At 39.8% G+C, this 18998-nt stretch overlaps 1 protein-coding gene across 1 annotated transcript in view; it reads left to right on the plus strand.

The window, feature by feature from the left end:
• The first annotated feature begins 4372 nt into the window (after window positions 1–4372).
• The window catches only part of NEK9 (NIMA related kinase 9), a 36208-nt gene continuing 21582 nt past the window's right edge, over window positions 4373–18998 (plus strand). Inside the window, exons 1-10 of the mRNA XM_026519480.4 lie at window positions 4373–4743; window positions 7024–7201; window positions 8965–9020; window positions 9557–9627; window positions 11197–11302; window positions 13044–13175; window positions 14723–14833; window positions 15634–15698; window positions 18025–18075; window positions 18535–18727. Of these exons, the coding sequence (XP_026375265.1) occupies window positions 4525–4743; window positions 7024–7201; window positions 8965–9020; window positions 9557–9627; window positions 11197–11302; window positions 13044–13175; window positions 14723–14833; window positions 15634–15698; window positions 18025–18075; window positions 18535–18727 (1182 nt within the window). The 5' untranslated portion in view covers window positions 4373–4524. The remainder of the gene's footprint in view (window positions 4744–7023; window positions 7202–8964; window positions 9021–9556; window positions 9628–11196; window positions 11303–13043; window positions 13176–14722; window positions 14834–15633; window positions 15699–18024; window positions 18076–18534; window positions 18728–18998) is intronic.

The following is an 18998-nucleotide window of genomic DNA, read 5'->3' on the forward strand; positions in this document are numbered from 1 at the left end:
TTTTAGGTGTATTTTTCTGTTACTCTTGAGTATCTCTTTGTCTGAATTGGTAAAAATTATTCCATATTCTTCAGTTTTAAAGTATGGCAAATTATCTGTGATAAATTAGAGAAAAGGTTGTATGTAATTTACTGCAGATGGATAAAGTTTATTTGAGCTAATACAATTTTATATATAAATATGTAAGCTATATGTAATGTGTATAAAAACATAATCATAATAATTAACATTTTTAAAAAGGCAAAATAGGGTTCTGTAAGCCAAGCATTTTCTGTAGCTTCTCTCTTTTGGAAACTGCTTTTGGCATTATTCCTAGAGTGTTCTCTCCCTTACCCTCAATTCTTAAAATACCCCTCTCAATTTAGAACCTCTCAGGAATTGCTTTTTTGCCCATCACATCTATATAAAACCGAGCCCAGCAGGTTAAGGCCATTTTCTCCTTCCTTTTACTTACAATTGGACATTTTTCATAAAGCTCCTTTCCAAGAATCCACCTGAATGCTTTGCACATTCACAGGCTGGTATCTTATTTACCCTCAACCTCCATTCCCCCCCCAAAACAGATAATTTGTCAGTGAATCTATAGTCCATAAAGTAGGGATTCCCAAATTTGAGTATAACTATTTTAATAACAAAAATGTCTTATTTCTCACTGATTATTTACTTTCAGAGAACATAAACAATGAACGAGTTCAGCAAAACTTTTAAATGAACTTCATAGTCTCAGCAGTATCATACTTTAACACTAAATGGTAGTATGTGTTCTGCATATTATTATTCAGTCTGCTGTAGTGGTAACCCACATAATATAAACCCCAAGTGTAGTTTTAAATTTTCTAGTACCACAATAAAGTAAAAAGAAACAGGCGAAAGTAGTTTTAATAATATAGTCTAACACATCCAAAATAGCATTTCAACATGTAGTCAATATAAAAATGATTAATTAATATTTTACTTTTTAAAAAATATTAGAGAGTGAGAGAGCACAAGCGGGGGAGCGGCAAAGGGAGAGGGAGAAGCAGGCTCCCTGCTGAGCAGAGAGCCCAACATGGGGCTGGATCTCAGGACCCTGGGATCATGACCTGAGCTGAAGTCAGACACCCAACCGACTGAGCCACCCAGGCACCTCATGAATATTTTCCTTTTTTACCACCATATAAAGCCTTTGAAGTCCAGTGTGCATTTTACAACGACAACCCATCTCCATTCAGACTAGCCACAATTCAAATGTTTAATAGCTGCGTGTAGCTAGAAGCTACCATATTGGAAAATGAAGGTACAGACTTTGCTTGGTACTTTGGTAGATTTTTTAGTCTTTACGGTGATTCTGTGGCCCCAGGGATCCGCCATTCACAACTGGGAACTTCTGCTATATATCATCTTAAATATTTACTTGTTAAGATATAACATGGAAATACCCATTTTTGACCAGAGGCAATTTGAAATCAGTTATACCTTTAGAATGTTCAGTATTTCTGGACTTATGCATATTCAAAGGCCAGATGTTTAGTTTCATTTATATCTAGTATAACGAAGAACTGAGCATGAGTGTTTCTGTTCTGTATTCTCTAAAAGAACAGGACATTTTTCTGTTAAGCTTGTATCTGTGCATTATAACTAAAACAATTTATAATATCAGGCTAACCAAGCTACTGAAAACTATCATGCCTCATGGCAAAGATGCCAGAAAAAAATGAATAAGCTGTGGCTGAAACCTATTTACTTTTGATTTTAAGTAACTATTTTTTCCATTCTTTTAACGGAAACTCCCCTCCCCACATTTTTTGAACATATATTCTGCTTAATATGCTGAGCTAAACTCTGGAGAGGACTCAGATAAATAAGAAGCAATACCTATCCTCACGTTGCCTTGTAATGAATAGAAGAAGGTAGATGAAATGGCCTCTATCCAGAATGATCTCTCTACGTTGTTTAGCCATCACTGACTTAACATTTTGCATATTTCTCCAGGAAGCCTTCACCAGCCCAGCAAGTTTGGCTTGGAAAGATGCCCCTCCTAGCACTGAAACAGTTGTTTAATTGCCTAGTTATTTGTTATATGGACCATAAGCTCCATGAGAGTAGGAACCACATTATTTTGTTTTCTGTCGTAACTCATCACCTGGCACAAGTTGGTACTCAGTGTTTGTTGAATGAATTAATTGAACAATTTAAAATTATCTGTATAATCTGGCATACTGGAATGAAACCAACAAAATATGACAGGAGTTATCAGGCTGGCATTTAGGTTTAAAAAATGTTCTATACATAGCCTATAATATTGAGCACTTTTCTAGGCACTAATATATATTTGTAAATGAGTATAAAATCCAGGCTCTTGTGAAATTTACATTCTAATGTCAGAGATAGTCAATAAAGAACATAACAAGACATCAGTATTTTACAGATAAGCATTGCAAAGAAGTGATGTGATCTAGTGGGAGAACTTTGTTACTTTGGATTGCTTTGGATGTGGAAAAGAGGCTTCGTAAAGTGCACCTATGGTATAAGGAGACCATCATTATAAAGGTTAGTATACTAATAGAAGTATTAGATCCAGATCAAGGGAGACAGAAGTCCTCTTGTGCTCTACTATTCAAAGCCAATGTGGAATGTTATGCAGAGTGTAGGATATCATACTTTACAAGGGTCATTGATGAGCTGTAGAGAGGTCATAGGAGTGTGAACTCATCCTTCACAACTCCCCTATCCCATTCTACCAGGTGTCTTCCTCCTCTCCTTACTATCACTATCCACCTCACTAAAAATCATGAAGTGAATCTCCTGGACTCACATTTACCTCATCAACCATATCCCAACTGATCACAAAGTTCTAAATGTTCCTCAGATGGGGGGTGCCTGGGTGGCTCAGTCCATTAAGCATCTGCCTTGGGCTCAGGTCATGATCCTGGGGTCCTGGAATCAAGCCCTGCATCAGGCTCCTTGCTCGGCAGGGAGCCTGCTTCTCCCTCTCCCCTCTCCCCGACTCATGCTTTCTCTCCCTATCTCTCTCAGGTAAATAAATAAAATCTTTTTTTAAAGTTTTATAGAAAAGTGTTCTTCAGGTGGATTTCTCAAATCTGGACTTCCTTTCTACTCTCACTGATAAATATTTTAGTGCCTCTTCTTTTCTTAGAATTGAAATTGCCTCTTAACTGGTCTCCCTGCCTCTAGTTTTTGTCCTCCACATTGTTATCAGAGTTCTTTGCAAAATATAACTTTGGTCTCATGTAAAGTGACTGTATTGTTTATTGTCTGAGCTGGGCACTTGAGCAAAATAAAGCTCTGTTATGCCTGGGGGGAAAGGCGTGAACTGGGACTTCCTCAGCAAATTAGGGCATATACTCACTAGTCACATACTCCCCTGCTTAAAAATCTTGAATAATTTTTTATTGCCCACAGGAAAGGCAAACTCAACATCTGAGGCCCCGTCTTCTCTTGCTTGTACCCCACATACACCCTGGCCTCCAGCCACATGACTTTCTCTTAGTCCCAAAACATCACGGTCTCTGAATGATGTGGATACGGATTACTGAGTTTGACTCCCAGCTCCCCTTACTAGCTGTGTAACATTGAGCAGGTTACTTAACCTGGGTTATCTCAGTTCCTTCTGCAGAATGTGAATAATACGAGGATTAAGTGGGATGACTCAAGGAAAGAAAACTTTTAGCATAGTGTCAGGAACATAACACTTAATAAAAGTTAAAATTTAAAAAAAAGCTTGGAGATGTAAAGTTGCCCAAGGTCGGTACCTGATGGAACATGTTTTTTCACTGTATTACAATTCTTAGTGACTTGCGGTTAGGGTTAGGTAAGGAGCATCTTATTGTAGCTTTCCCACCCTCAAATACACCGGTGCCTAGTGCTCAAAGAATGTCGCATGAGATCAGATGGTCAACGATTTGGAAAGACACATGGAAGGAGAACATTAAATCTGGAGAGTGTCAGGAGAGTTGACTTCGAATATTTTTGCAGTTGTAAAGAAGAAGGACCTAGGGTGATTCTGGGAGCAATAACTGGGCCCAATGAGATGACAGGAGGCAAATATTTCCGCTTACTACAGTATCTTCACTATCTCACTAAACAAAGAGCACTTTCCAACGTGGAATCACTGCCCTTGAGATAGGCCTGGTGCCAAGATGGGACTGGGCGACCTCCGGACCGCGAAGCTGTTGGGAACCTGGCCAGGGATCAGGGGCGGGATCTACAGACCCGTCGGCGACTGCCCTGCCGCGGCCGGAGGCCTTCGGTTCCACGCGGCGCACACCAGCGGCCGTCAAGCGCCGCCAGCCCGGAGGGAGGGAAGCCGGGGCCGCGAGACTAAGCGAGTGAGCCAGCGAGGGCGGAGGAAAGCCCGCCGGGCCGGAAGCACCCGGGACTGTTTCCGGGTCAGGGGGAAGGAGCCACCATGGAGCCTCGCGGGGTTGCGAGGCTGACGGAGTCGCGGCCAGGCGTCTGAAGTGAGAGAGGTGTAGTGCCTTCAGCACCGCTGGGGACACGCAGGCCGGTCCTGCAGCCGCCACCATGTCGGTGCTGGGCGAGTACGAGCGACACTGCGATTCCATCAACTCGGACTTTGGGAGCGAGTCCGGGGGTGGCGGGGACTCGGGCCCGGGGCCCAGCGCCAGCCCGGGGCCGCGAACCGGCGGCGGCGCGGCGGAGCAGGAGGAGCTGCACTACATCCCCATCCGCATCCTGGGCCGCGGCGCCTTCGGGGAGGCCACGCTGTACCGCCGCACCGAGGTAGCGGCCCCTGGCTCCGGCCGCCCCAGCCCCTCCTTCGCCGCCCCGCTTCCCAGCCCCGACCGGGTCCCGGCTTTGCCTGCGGCTTGCGCCTCGTCCTCACCGAGGTTTGCGTGGCCGCCCGGTCTATGTCTCAGGGTCTTCATTCTTCCAGCTCACCTGCACTGGGAATTGTTAGATCACTGGTTTTACTGACTGGTCGTTTCTGTCGAACCCGGGGAGCTGACCAAGGCATTGAACCTTCTCTGAGCTTTAGTTCCCCATCTGTAAATTGGGGTTAATGATAACTACCCTAAAAATAATCTTTATTTTTTAAGTTTAATTTTGAGAATCGAACGAAGGTACTTTGCAAACTGTAAATTAAAGTGGCATACGAATGTGAAGTGTTGTCGAAACTTCCTTCCTCTCATGTGTATAGCTCTCTAAGGTCGGGGTGGAGAGGAGGGGCATAGCTTCAAAATTCCCACGTTAGTGGCAACTCCGCTGTCTTTGCCGTTATCTTTAAATTCAGGTATGAACACTTAATTGGAGATTTTTCTAGAAGATCATTGGGTTCGTCGTTGCTTTCTTCATCAGTGTTTCATCCGGCAGTGTTTATGCATGGGAAATACCTTTTTGATATATTCTGAGCCACTATTTCTTAACTTGGGTTGGGGGGAGGCAAGGACTCCTTTGAAAACCTGATGTAAACATAAATCCCTCCCTCCCCCTATCCCCTATTGCATATATACAGATCCTTTGGAGAGATTCGTGGATCACTGACCCCCAAGTTCAGAAATACACTGATCTGAAACCCCATAGTGGTGACTCTACTTCCAAACACTAACCACCAATTGGATTTGATCCCCGAAGTCTTAAACTTGAGGACTTTGGATGATGATGATTCATCCATAAGTGATCCATCTGCAGTTCTGGGGTGTGTTCCAAGCCAGCATACTTTTAAGGCTGAAAGATGGAGGAGGGGTGGTTGCAAGAGAAAATCTTCGAGTGTTTTTTTTTTTATCTTAATGCAAGATTAATGTATGATTTTAGGGTTACTGTTAGTATCTTTTTATTTGTACTCATAATATGAAAAAGAGGAGATGATCATTGCTATTTCTGTTTTATAATTAAAGAAACTAAGACTGTATATTTAAATCACTTGACACTTAAATTAGAAGTAAATCTTGGACTAGAACAGAGTTTCACATTTCCTCGCCCATGCTTTTCCATCATGTTGAACTTGATTATTGAGGTTGGCTTATGTTAAATTTGATTACACTTCCCAAAATTGGCATAGCATTATCCATATCACCAGATGTTGATTAGGTTTGTGAATTTACAAAGGTTTGATTAGAAGCAGCCCTTTGCCTCCAGAAGGTTATATTTCAGTGGGAAGACAAGTTAGCCCTGTTAGTAAAACAAATAGCATTTAAGTTGTATGTGTATATAAATGAGAAAGGATGCACAAATATCATATCAGTGTTTGAGTTCCGAAAATGAAGGAATGAATGGTTGCACTGAATAAGTGCACAGAAGGTTTATCAGGATATCCCCCCAAAAGTTTAAAAGGCCTGGCAGAATCATTCTAAAGGACAGGGAGAGTGATCTAGATGGGGATGCTCCTGGGCTGGAGAGCAGTATCAGTAAAGAATTTGGGTATTGTAAAAGGGAGTGAATATTGGGAGCTGCAGAAAAATTGTCATGGATAGAGGAAAACGCATGACATGTTAAAGTTATAGGAGATACAGAGTTGCAAAATAGGGCAGGTTAGGGAAGTGAACTCTAAGCCCTTAGGCATGATTTATTCCTATCTAGAAAGCACAAACAAATCACTAGAGAAATCTGAATTTATAAAATTAGAGGTAAGTTTAATATTTCCATTTTACAAGAGACTATGGTCAGCTCTAGATAACTACTGTCTCCAGTTCATTTCTCCAATATTCTAGCCCTACTACAATGTTTATCATGATTAGCAGTTTGTCATAATGTCTGTCAGTAGAATCTTTGAGATCTACCTCTGTCTCATATTTTTACCTGGAATTGACATCATGCAAATTAAGTATAGCGGCAATGTAACAGCATCTTAGTGCTTTACTTTCCTCAGTCCTGTAGTAAATTATAATGCTCAATTGTATGAAGAATCTTTAAATTCTGTTCCCTTTTTCTTTAAAGGAAAAAATAAAAGGAGTCAGTCTCTGCCCGTCTAGGAAGTTTTCTTTCTAGGCTTACAGATCAAGGTGTGGATTCATTCTCTGCCAGGCTAGAGGAAAGCACGATACCTCTATTACTGTGTTGTAGGATGACTCATTGGTTGTGTGGAAGGAAGTTGATTTGACCCGACTGTCGGAGAAGGAACGTCGTGATGCCTTGAATGAGATTGTTATCCTGGCACTGCTGCAGCATGACAATATTATTGCCTACTACAATCACTTCATGGACAATACCACTCTGCTGATTGAGCTGGAATATTGTAATGGTAAGGTAGAATTCAGGGAGACCTCCTCTGGCAAGACATTGTTGTGCTTATACTTACCTTGAAGGGAAGAAGAAAATAAGAGGCATATACATTGATTAAAAACTTTAAATGGATTTCTAGAGTTTAAGAGAAATAGTTCAAATAGTTTAAGAGAATAGTTCTTGGAGAATTTTTGAGTGATTTACAAAATAAGGGGAGGGATTTCCCCTTGCATACTCAAATTGTCTCTTATGCTTCCATCTTCAAATTATTTATTCAGTTGAATTTTACATTCACTTTTCAAGGTTTTTTCACATGAATTGACTTTAGTTAGGCAATAATGTTAGGCATCTAATTAGGCACTAGAAACATAGTGTGGCTTGGCACTGCTTGATGTAATATTTAACAAAATCTTACAAGTGATATTTATATTGATTCAGCCAAAGCTATCCAATTGAAAAGTGGTTCAAAGCTCATAGCTGAGCGAAAATGACACATAGTAAAACATGGCCTTAATTTATCTGGTCTCTGATTTCTTTAGACCATTTTGCTTGTAGGATAGCAGTATTAGCTCAGTTGCTAACCATATAGATTCTAAACCCATATCCCAAGCTCTACTACTTCTTAACTCCGTAACTTTGCACAAGAAACTTCTTTGTGCCTCAGCTTCCTCATCTTAGTATGAGTTTATTAATAACAGTACCTATCTCCTAGGGTTGTTGTATTAAATGACTATGTAAAGCCCCTAGCATAGTACTTGGTGTGTAGCAAATCTTTAATACATACTGTACTAGCTATTATCCTTATTACATAGGAGAACCCTCAAAGCCCTTTCTTAAGCTACCTGCTAAAGAAGTCCCAACATATCCTTCACTTAAATCTCTAAGGGAAAGCTCTTAGACTTCAAACTTTTTGCCTTGTCTCTTGTGTACCACGATTGTTGCTGGTTCTGATCAAACCTAAGTGTACAAGATTATATTAGAGATTTCTGAAGTAGCAGAAGCCTCAAGCAGTTAACTTCCTTTGTGGTTAGGAGGGACTAGAACAAATGGTAGATTTGTTGAAACACGGAGTTACTAAATTGCAGGGGAAAAGAAGCTGTGAAACTGAGCCAGGACTAGCGTGTGAGTTACAGTTTTAGGTAGGAAGTAACATGAATGGCGATCATTTGCAGTCTGTTACTTGATAAGGGAAAGGGAGAAGCAAATTCAGACTTACTCTGCAGAAAGGAGTTAGTAAAGGGAGTAATGAGTGGAAACGGTCTAGCGTGTCCCCTAAATTGTGGGAAACCTTTTCAGTGTGAAGTAGTAAAAAAAGGAAGTTGTCGATGAGATACCCCTGTATGTACAAAACCACATCACAGGTATAACCCAAATGTTTTAGTAATCACACCAGAAAGTTGTTATAACAATATTGCAGATTCCTTTAAAAGGAGTTCTAGAAAAGAACATCTGATTTTGAAGACATTCAAGGTATTTTGCTAATTGGGATAATATAGGAATGGCCTTTATTCATCTTTTTTCTAAAAATGTCATACTTCCCATTTTTGTATTGAGCCTCATTTGTTAGGGAGGGGAATCTTTGAAGAAGACTTTGGATACAGTCCGCGAGGGATGGGGAGAGTTTTATAAAGAGCCAAGAGAGAAGAAGGGGTTTCTTTTGGGGAGGAAGCAGAGTCCTTCATTTCCTGTGTCACCCGTTAAAACCCTAGTAGCTACAGGAGTACAGGAGCCAAGCTTTGGTCTTTATGAAGCAGTTCACACCTGTCTCTTATTTAATTGCAGGAGGGAACCTGTATGACAAAATCCTTCGTCAGAAGGACAAGTTGTTTGAGGAAGAGGTAATTCATGCTTCTGTGGAAGGAAGCTAGAATTGTATTGTGATTCTTGCATTCTAGGCCTATATTTACTCTTCCAACAATGAAGAGTGTTTTTTTCCTTTTGTTCAGACTCCTTCCAGGCTCTGGTTGCTATTCATGAGAAAGGAAACCTCTAACAAGGAAGCTGTCTATAGCTGCTTCCTAAACGCTTTACCTCCACATCATGATTCTCTATGGGCTTTCTTTCCCGGTTCTATTACTGCAGACTGGTATGCCCAGTTTTCTATACCTTTGCATTCTTCTTGGATTTCTTTCCACAACTCTGCTTCACCATACTATATTTTATAATGGCATTAGAACTGTTTTATGATGACCTGCTTTTTATTTTTACCCCTACCACTTTTCTTTGCCTACTCAACCTCCAAGCAAGAGATGTCAGGTCATGTTGAATCATAACCTCTGGTTGCAGCTTCCTTTGTTTTGTTTGTTTTAGCGTGTGTCTTTATTTAAGTGGAATGTTTTGTTTCCAATCCAAATATAATTTTTTTTTTCTGTAGATGGTGGTGTGGTACTTATTTCAGATTGTTTCAGCAGTGAGCTGTATCCATAAAGCTGGAATCCTTCATAGGTAATGAATGAAAGCATATGGTATGGAGGGGCACCTGGGTGACTCAGTTGGTTAAGTGTCCAACTCTTGATTTCAGCTCAGGTCTTTTGTTTTGTTTTGTTTTGTTTTAAGATTTTATTTATTTATTTGACAGAGATAGAGACAGCCAGTGAGAGAGGGAACACAAGCAGGGGGAGTGGGAGAGGAAGAAGCAGGCTCACAGCGGAGGAGCCTGATGTGGGGCTCGATCCCACAACGCCGGGATCACGCCCTGAGCCGAAGGCAGATGCTCAACCGCTGTGCCACCCAGGCGCCCCTCAGCTCAGGTCTTGATCTCAGGGTCATGAGTTCAAACCCTGTGTTGATCTCCACCTTGGGGGTGTGGGGGGCCTACTTAAAAAAAAGGATGGATTCCTCCCCACCAGTCTAACCCCCACTTTGGGTGCCTCCCATCAGCACTATTATTTTTTTGGTTAAGCAGTGAAGGCTTTTCCGTTAATATAATTTAGGAAGGAAAGAGTGAGTAATGAGGGGTGTTACCTTCACTTCCTGAAGTTATGTTTGTGATCTAGGAAGAGTCTCAGTAGCTAAGTACTGCTCAGTCATTTTTTTTAAGACATATTTTAGAGTTCAATTCATTAATTCATCAGTAAAGTCTAGAAACCACTAAGAGAAGTGGTAATAGATTAGTTGGAATTCACGGTAAATATTTTCTATGAGCAATAATAACTGGCATCTATTTTTAATTTTATAATTGAGTCTTAATTTAGATAAAAAGCTACTTTGTACAGGTAATTTTACAATTTTACCAGATCTTTGGGGAAAAACAGCTTTCTATTCATTTCTAGCTATAGGAAAGAACTATTAGAACTTTTTCACATTATACCCTTCTTAAGTGAGTCACTGATCATTGCTAGAGATTAATGTTGATTCACCAGTATTTCTTTTTTTGTTGGTTTGTTCATTCAGTTAACATGTGCTTCTCAACAGCTATTGAATGGCTACTACAGTTGCATATTATTTTCTTTTCAAAAGTTACAAAGAGTACTCTGTTTTTTTCACATCTTAAGGAAGCAGAGTGTGCACCAGGCACAGTTTATTTGTGTTACATATGACCAACTCATCTTTAGAAAAATATCCAGTGGTTTTATTTAGGTGAGCTGCACAGCCTAATCCTGTTGCTGCTGGGATGTGCAGCCTCTTCCCTTGCCTTAACAGATTTGAAACTTGAACACCAACCAATTCAAGGCACAAATTGAAGAGGCAGTGCACCTTATAGGAATTATAGGATTACCTGGGGCACTGTGTTTTCCATCTGGCCCTCTCAATTTTTCCTAACATCCTCAGTGATATGGGAGACATGCTTGTACTATGAAGCTCTGGAGAAGGAAGTTAATTCTCTGCCTCCACTCCCCCAAATCCCCTTTTCAATGTTAAAGTACATGGGAAGTGGTGACCACTGTTTGGGATCCCATAACAGTGTGAGCAGTGATAACCACTCATTTTATTCTGTACTAATTTTGGGTGGAGTCGGGGATAAAACAAAACAATTGTCTGTAGGAGTTTAATATACAGTATCTTTTTTTCCAGAGACATAAAGACATTAAATATTTTTCTGACCAAGGCAAACCTAATAAAACTTGGAGATTATGGCCTAGCCAAGAAACTTAATTCTGAGTATTCCATGGCTGAGACGGTAAGTATGTGTTGCCCTTGTCTTAATTTTTTTTTTCTTTTCCTTTCCAGTACTATGAGATATAACTACACCACTCCAAATCTCACACTTTCCTCAGTATTCTTGCAAGTTCTCCATATTTATAAAGCAAGTCTTCAGGAGTCTTTTTCCTGTGCTTACTAACAGTCAGTTACATGCTTAGGTGTTCTTTCAAGAGTCGTTGTCCACATCACAGCTCTGAACTCATAGCCCTTTCCAACACTTTCTAAAAACAGGAAAATGGGGTGCCTGGGAGGCTCAGTCAGTTGGGTATCTGCCTTCGGATCGGGTCCTGGTCCAGGATCATGTCCCACGTTGAGCTCCCTGCTCGGTAGGGAGTCTGCTTCTTCCTCTCTCTCTGCCCCTCCTTCCTGCTCTTTCTCTCTCTCACTGTTTGTTTCAAATAAATAAATAAAAATCTTTAATTAAAAAATTAATCATAAAAATAAAAAAAATAAAAACGTAAAATGCTCTACCACTTTTTCTTTATAGATTTCAGTTTCTCTCTTATTTAAACAGTATTTGAGCTTAGGATGTTAGACATCTCTTTTTGTGTTTCCTCTGAATTTTTCTGGTTCAGAAGCCCTATATTACAAATAAAGGCTGATGTGCAGAGAACAGTCTGGTGTTAATATCATACGCCATCTCAACTGCAGGGCTCCCTTCTCACCTGATCCTAAGAAAGACCATTGGTAAAGAGTAGATATAAATTGATCTTTAAGGACAGTGATTTCATCCTTTTAGGAATTATGAAACCCAGTTATTACTCTTCTAGTTTCACAGTGCTCTGTCCTTGAAAGAACTTGAAAATGTAAGTTAATAAAATTAATTTTGTCCTGTTGTGTTTTTTGATAATGTCAAGATATGCCTGTAAGCAATTTAGAGACATCCAAGGATGCTAATAGCCAGGGTTGGGAGTCTGCTTCAGGAACTCAGTCTGCTGGTACGATGTTGCCATATTGAGCTTCTGAGGAAGCAATCATGTCCTTATATGGATTTTTCTCATCAAGAATAATCTGGTAAAACCAAGACTTGATTTTTTTTTTTAGCCAGTTAAATGTAAAGAAGGAATGATATGAAGATTTATAAATGCCATATAAGCCATCTAAAAATTGCTTTGCTTTTCTGGTTAAAGATGGCTATCAGTTTTATTAGAATTTCTGGGGTCCTCATTGTCTCATCTGGGGAGAGGCACAACCTCTATTCAGAACATTTTTTTTTTTCCAAACCCATCCTTCAAGGCAGGAGATCTTTTTTTCAAATTTGAAACTAATTTCCCTAGCTGTGTTACTATTACAGAGGTCAAATTGAGCCATTTACTAAGTTTCAGTACCATGCACTTAGGTTAGAACTTTTGACCACTTTATCATCATCTCCCCACTGCCAGTTTTTTTGTTTTTTTCCATTGGTGAACTTTTACTAAGTATGTCTTTATCTGTGTGAAGTCTTCAGTAGGCCTAAAGCCTCTGTGATCTAGGAATCACTGTTGTGCCTCCCAAATTACCACGGTGCCTTTACCCTTTATAATTGGTCCAAGAAATTTGATACGAAAAAAAGATTTCTCCCCATAGTGGCATCATCTCATAAAAAACTTTTGGGATAGGCTGATGACTACTTTATAGTCGCTGTCACTATTTTGTAGGAAATTTATTTTAGTTGTTGAAATCTTAATAGAGTAACCTCAGAAATGAAGTTATTCTTTGATTGTTTCTTTGTCGTTCAGCTTGTGGGAACTCCATATTACATGTCTCCAGAGCTCTGCCAAGGAGTAAAATACAATTTCAAGTCTGATATCTGGGCAGTAGGCTGTGTCATTTTTGAACTGCTCACATTAAAGAGAACATTCGATGCCACAGTAAGTTGTATTATCCCCACCTTGTCCTTGCAAATGGTATAACTTGGTTGAGAAAATCAAATTCCTTTATCCCTGAGTTTGATTTCTTCCTTAGAAATCAGCTGTAGGCAAACAAACAATGTATTCAGGCAGTGGCTTGATGTAGTGTATTATTAAAACTCTATATACCAGATTTATCTTTAACTTCAGTTCCCAGCTGAAATAATCTTACTCAAGTGCTTTGAGCATTATACTTGAATTTGTTGACTATAATTTTGAAATTGGCTCTAGAATCCACTACGTGGTGCTGCAGTTTGGATAAGCCATTTCATTTCATATGCTTCAGCTACATCATTTTTTTTTAAAGTTAAGGCAAATTATGTAATACTCATTGAAGTGTTTTGATCTTTTGCACACTGACTCTTATATTAGAGGTTGTTATGACCTACAAATCCCTTTTAGTCTTTTTGCTTTTCTTCCTAAGTAAAGGCCAGTGTAAAGCAGTGCTTCTTCAACTTTCACACATATCGGAAGTCACCTGGGCACCTTGTTAAAATGCAGACTTTTTTTTAGTAGGTCTGGAGTGGGTCCCAGCATTCTGCATTTCTAACAAGCTCCCACATGATGCTGATGCTGCTAGTCCATGGACCAATCTGAGTAGCAAAAGTGGATTCACATCCAATGTCCTCTGCAAACCCTGTGTGAGAACTTAAGCAATCGTTTCAGAATTTCTTTGATCCTCTGTTTCATTATCTATAACAAGGGAAAAAAATATATCTTTCTCATAGAGATGCTGTGATAATGTATATGAAAAATCCAAATGTAAGATAATGCAAATTCATTGACCTTTCACGAGACCTATTTATTTTTCTAAATCCTAAAGTTTATTCTGGTATATCATCTAATTCTTCTAAATAATATAGTAGAAGGAAAATGAGTTTTAGAGTCAAAACAGACTTGGTTGGAGTTATGATTCCATTATTTACTCTCTGTGTAGTCTCGGGCAAGTTACTTTACATCTCTGAAATGGTAATCATAATAACCTCCTTACAGGGGGTTTGCAAGGGTGCCTACCTAGCACACTGTGGTCTCTCAATAAAGGTGTTAATGGTATTATTATAATAATATTATTATCATTGTCATCTTATTATTTACTGCCTTATCTGTTGCAGCAGAGTATCCCCTGCATAACCATTATTAGGATACATAAATTAGGAGGCAGATTACTTGGCAAAGGAGGTACTTAAAGCCAGGAAGCATGGCTAATCTTGCTTTCCTTTTTCTTAGGATTCAGTTGAAGGGTCAGATTATAACATGCTCTGAGTATTATACTGTTGGCCACATAGTCATATCTCCATGTTGGCCATTCGGCTTCATTCCTTCTGATAGCAACAGTGTATCCCTAGCCATTTCTTGCTGATGCATACTAATAGTTACAAAAGAAATCAGACCTAATGCAGAATTATTACCATTAAAAAAACAACAACAAAAAACAGTCACAGACATTTCAGAGCCCCTACTAGTAGATTATAATCTTTATATAACTGAGAATAATCATTTTGTCATAGAATCCACTCAACTTGTGTGTGAAGATTGTACAAGGAATCCGGGCCATGGAAGTTGATTCTAGTCAGTACTCTTTGGAACTGATTCAAATGGTCCACGCATGCCTTGACCAGGTAAGTGTGACTTACATGTTGATTTCAGTTTAGTGTTTGGAGTATGATATGCATAGATGAACATGCACAAAGCCACATTCGCTTCCCCAAGGTGGGATATATTTGTGGCTATACCCAGAAGAATAGTCAATGGCAATTCTTTCTTTCAGGCAACAAATCCTTTGGCTTTATTCTGCTTTATTTTTACTTTATTGATTTATGAAATGATTTTACCATCTAAATTGTGCTCCATTTTTCATGATCAAGATTAATTTTCATAGATTGACTTTACAAAATTATAGTTAGAGGTAATTTAGAGTTCCTAGTGTGCAGAATATATATAGTACTGTATATGTAGTAGTGTAGCTCTAGGTTGGTATTATTCAAAATATGGTTCATGAACCATAGGTGTTAGAATTGCTAGGGAATGGAGGAGTTTTACAAATACAAAATGAAGATTCCTGAGTCCCACCCCAGACCAACTAGATCAGAATCTCTGTAGGTAAAGCCCAGAAATCTTTATAACAAACACTCTGGGAGATTCTTACGTGCTATATGTATGGCAGTTTGAGAGGCGGTGCCATAACTGGCCAAGTAAGGAAGGTGCACTCTCATTCGTGTACAAATGTTGATGATAATGAGATAATAACGCATAAAACATGGAATGTGACATAAGAAATTGTTTTTTGGAACAAAAGGATAATACACAGTTATCTTTGAGTAATTAGCATACAGCCTTCTAAGAGGAAGTAAAATGCCTCTTCAGACCCCATTTTGCCCTTTTCCTTTAAATTAAAACTAACTCAGTTTGTACTTTTTAGGATCCTGAGCAGAGACCCACAGCAGATGAACTTCTGGATCGCCCCCTTCTCAGGAAACGCAGGAGGTAAAGTAAAGAGAAGTCCACTCTGTTGTCTTTCTATGGATGATTGACTGTTAAAGGGCTGATCAGAGGACCACAAGAGAGGGCAGCGTTTCCTGACTTGGCCGCTCTGGTGCCATTTGCTACCAACATCTCTGCTTTTGCTGCTTGAGAGGAGCTCCTGACTTTCACCTCCTTAGCCTGTGCTATTTTATTCCGAATTTGTACTGATGAGACCCTAGAGCCCTGCACTCCCCTCATCTGTGAGTTTTAATCTAGGGTTAGGGCATTAGAGTGTAGTAATTAAGAGAGGAGGGCTCTGGACTCAGACATCCTTAGGTTTGCATCTGAGTTCTGTTATTTTCTTTGTCAAGTTATTTAACATCTCTGTTCTTTAGTTTTCTATCAAGTCAGGTAGGGTAAGGATTAAAGGAGGGAATGCATATAAAGTGCTCAGCCCAGGGCTTTTCACAAGATGCTCAGCGATCGTCAGATAGTAGTATGAATTTAAAGTGGGCCTTTGTTTTTCAGTGCATCGTTTAGATGGTATGTTGCAGTTGGAGGAGTCTTCTTCAGAAATCAAGCTTGCATGATTGTTGCCGTGTTACTTCCTGAGATTTTTTCTGTGTTGAAGGTCCTTTATCCCTCATGTCCTATAGGAGGATTCAAACCCAAACTTAAAGGAAGATGTGTTCGTTGTTATTCTTTTTTTTTTTTTTTTTTTTAAGTAATCTCTGCACCTGTTATCGGGCTCGAACTCATGACCCTGAGATCAAGAGTCCCATTTTCCTCTGACTGAGCCAGCCAGGCACCTCTTTATTATTCTCATCCTGTTGTACTATTTTTCTTACTGTCCTTCTTCCTCCCCTACCAGTTCTTTGTTTCTATATTTTCCCAATATTCAAACCTTTGCTCTGCTCTTTTTTTAAGTCTTGCCCTTAGATACATTAAGTATATACTTAATTCCATAATCTTTGTCATTTGGTCAGTACCTTTATTTTGTTGTGTCATTTAATTAACCTTCTCTGGTTCTTGTCCAGTTAAGGTCTAGCCAGTGTTTTAGTGCCTCGAATTACAAGTAATACTCCAGAAACAGCACTATGACCTTCCACTTATGTTTGACGCATATTCCAGCAGTATCGCCCTTTGGTGCTGGTTAAGCATATTTAAATTTTTTATCTGGCTTATTTCCCAGCCAGATAATCACTATTTTAATTTCTTTTCAAATATTTCCATTGATAATTTTTAACTGCAGTTTTTATTGCAATAATTATACATTTATACACAGTACTTCATTAGAACTTTGTACTTTGATGGAAAAACATAAGACAAAGAGCTTTCCAGATAAAGCACAGACATAGGAAAATGTGGAAACTATTGAGGAAACACTAAGTCCTATTTGACTAGAGTAGTGGTTCTAGACCTGGGGCTCTCAAGAACTTTCAAAAACTACTGATGGCTAAGTACCACCCCAGGAATTCAGCTATAGGTGTTTTAGACAGAACGAGAGCCCTGGGCTAGAATACGGGGTGTAAGTAGAAGGAAAGAAGGCTGGAAAGGTAGGTAAAGACTGTTGAATGCTAGTAGACAAAGAGATCTGTGCTTAATTCAAGTTATAGTACAGTAGTGGATGTTTCGTGTGATAAGGGGCATGCCTAAGGAATACTCATTTAGCAAACTAATCTCAGTGTTAAATTTGTATAGGACTGATAAAGTGGTTTGGCAGTGTGGTAAGTCAAACCTGTTAGGAGGTGCTGCAGCAGTCTAAGTGGGAAGCAAAGCTGCCCAGAGCTAACGTGGCAAGCCTGGAGAGGAGAGGTGAATATAAAGGGCGTTAGATAGGTAGAATCTGTAGGACTCAAATATTAAAGAAAGGGAGACAGCTGAGTCAAAGGTGACCGAGGTTTTAAGCTTAGTCACTGGGAGAATGGGATGTGCCAGTTACAGAAATAGGAGAGTCAGAAAGAAAAGCTGTGTGGGAGAAAGAGAATGAGCTGAGGTTTAGAGATGGTGAGTTTGGGAAGTCAGTGGGCAGCCTGGATAGAGAGGTCAGCAGGTATCTAAAATGTGCAACACAGGTTCTCTAGGTTCTCTGTTCCAGGTGGGAATGTTTCTTGGAGAGAGGAAACAAATGGCCCCAAACGGCTCGCCCCGTCTTATCTAATGATATGTCCAAAGCCAGGCCCGTATAACTGTTTGAATCATATCGAGGTACTTTTCCAAAAGTATTGTCACGTTGTGGAGGCACATGGTTTATAGAGGATTAAATCTGTGAAATGTATTAAAGAGACACTGGTACAATGTAGGAACCTATTCTTGCACTCATGTATCTTTGCTTTTCTTTTGGTAGAGAGATGGAGGAAAAAGTCACACTGCTTAACGCACCTACAAAAAGACCAAGGTAATGCCAGGAGACTCGTAAAAAGTGATACCTCTTAAATTACCATCAGGGGGTCTTTCTTTCTTTGGTCCATGCATTGTTTGATCCCAGTAAGCAGCCTTTGGCATCCTTGAGAAGCCAACATCCGCATAAATGTCAGATAGTCATTTCTGAGAAAACAGAAGGCTATAATTTCATCCTCTTGCTGAAGTGGACATCATTACCATGATGAATGTTGAAAAGTTGAAAAGTGTAGGTGTTATGGACCAGACTGGAATCTGATCTGGCTGAGCTGTGATGAAGCCCTGAGGCAGGAATTGCAAGGCCTGCTATGATAGAGGGTTGAAATAAGTTGTCGAGAAAGAACATACTTTCTCATACCATAATTGGCGGTTCTTCTCTGGGAACAGACTGGAAGCATTTTTCTTTGATATAGTTTTTTTATGTTAAATGTGCCTTTGTTCTGGGGGTTGTTGACAGGTCAAGCACTGTGACTGAAGCACCCATTGCTGTGGTAACATCACGAACCAGTGAAGTCTATGTTTGGGGTGGTGGAAAATCCACTCCCCAGAAACTGGATGTCATCAAGAGTGGCTGTAGTGCCCGGCAGGTGTGTGCAGGGAATACCCACTTTGCTGTGGTCACAGTGGAGAAGGAACTATACACCTGGGTGGTAAGTGAAAGCTAAGTACTTTAGAACAGTGATGTAAGCCTAATTGTTTAGTGCGATGAGGCTAAGTATTTTGTTAGTTGAACGTGTGCTGTGGGAATGGCAGCATGGGGTGATGGAATGTAAGCTCTTACGAGAGCAGGGATTTTGTCTGTTTAGTTCACTGAGGTATCTTTCCCCAGTGCCTGTCACTTGTAAATGTTTTTTGAATGAATGAATGAATGAAAGAAAGAGAGAAAGAAGGAAAGAAAGAAAGAATGAAAAGAGCCCTAGG

Source organism: Ursus arctos, unplaced genomic scaffold, assembly GCF_023065955.2.
Source record: "Ursus arctos isolate Adak ecotype North America unplaced genomic scaffold, UrsArc2.0 scaffold_25, whole genome shotgun sequence".
In the NCBI taxonomy this organism is placed as follows: domain Eukaryota; kingdom Metazoa; phylum Chordata; class Mammalia; order Carnivora; family Ursidae; genus Ursus; species Ursus arctos.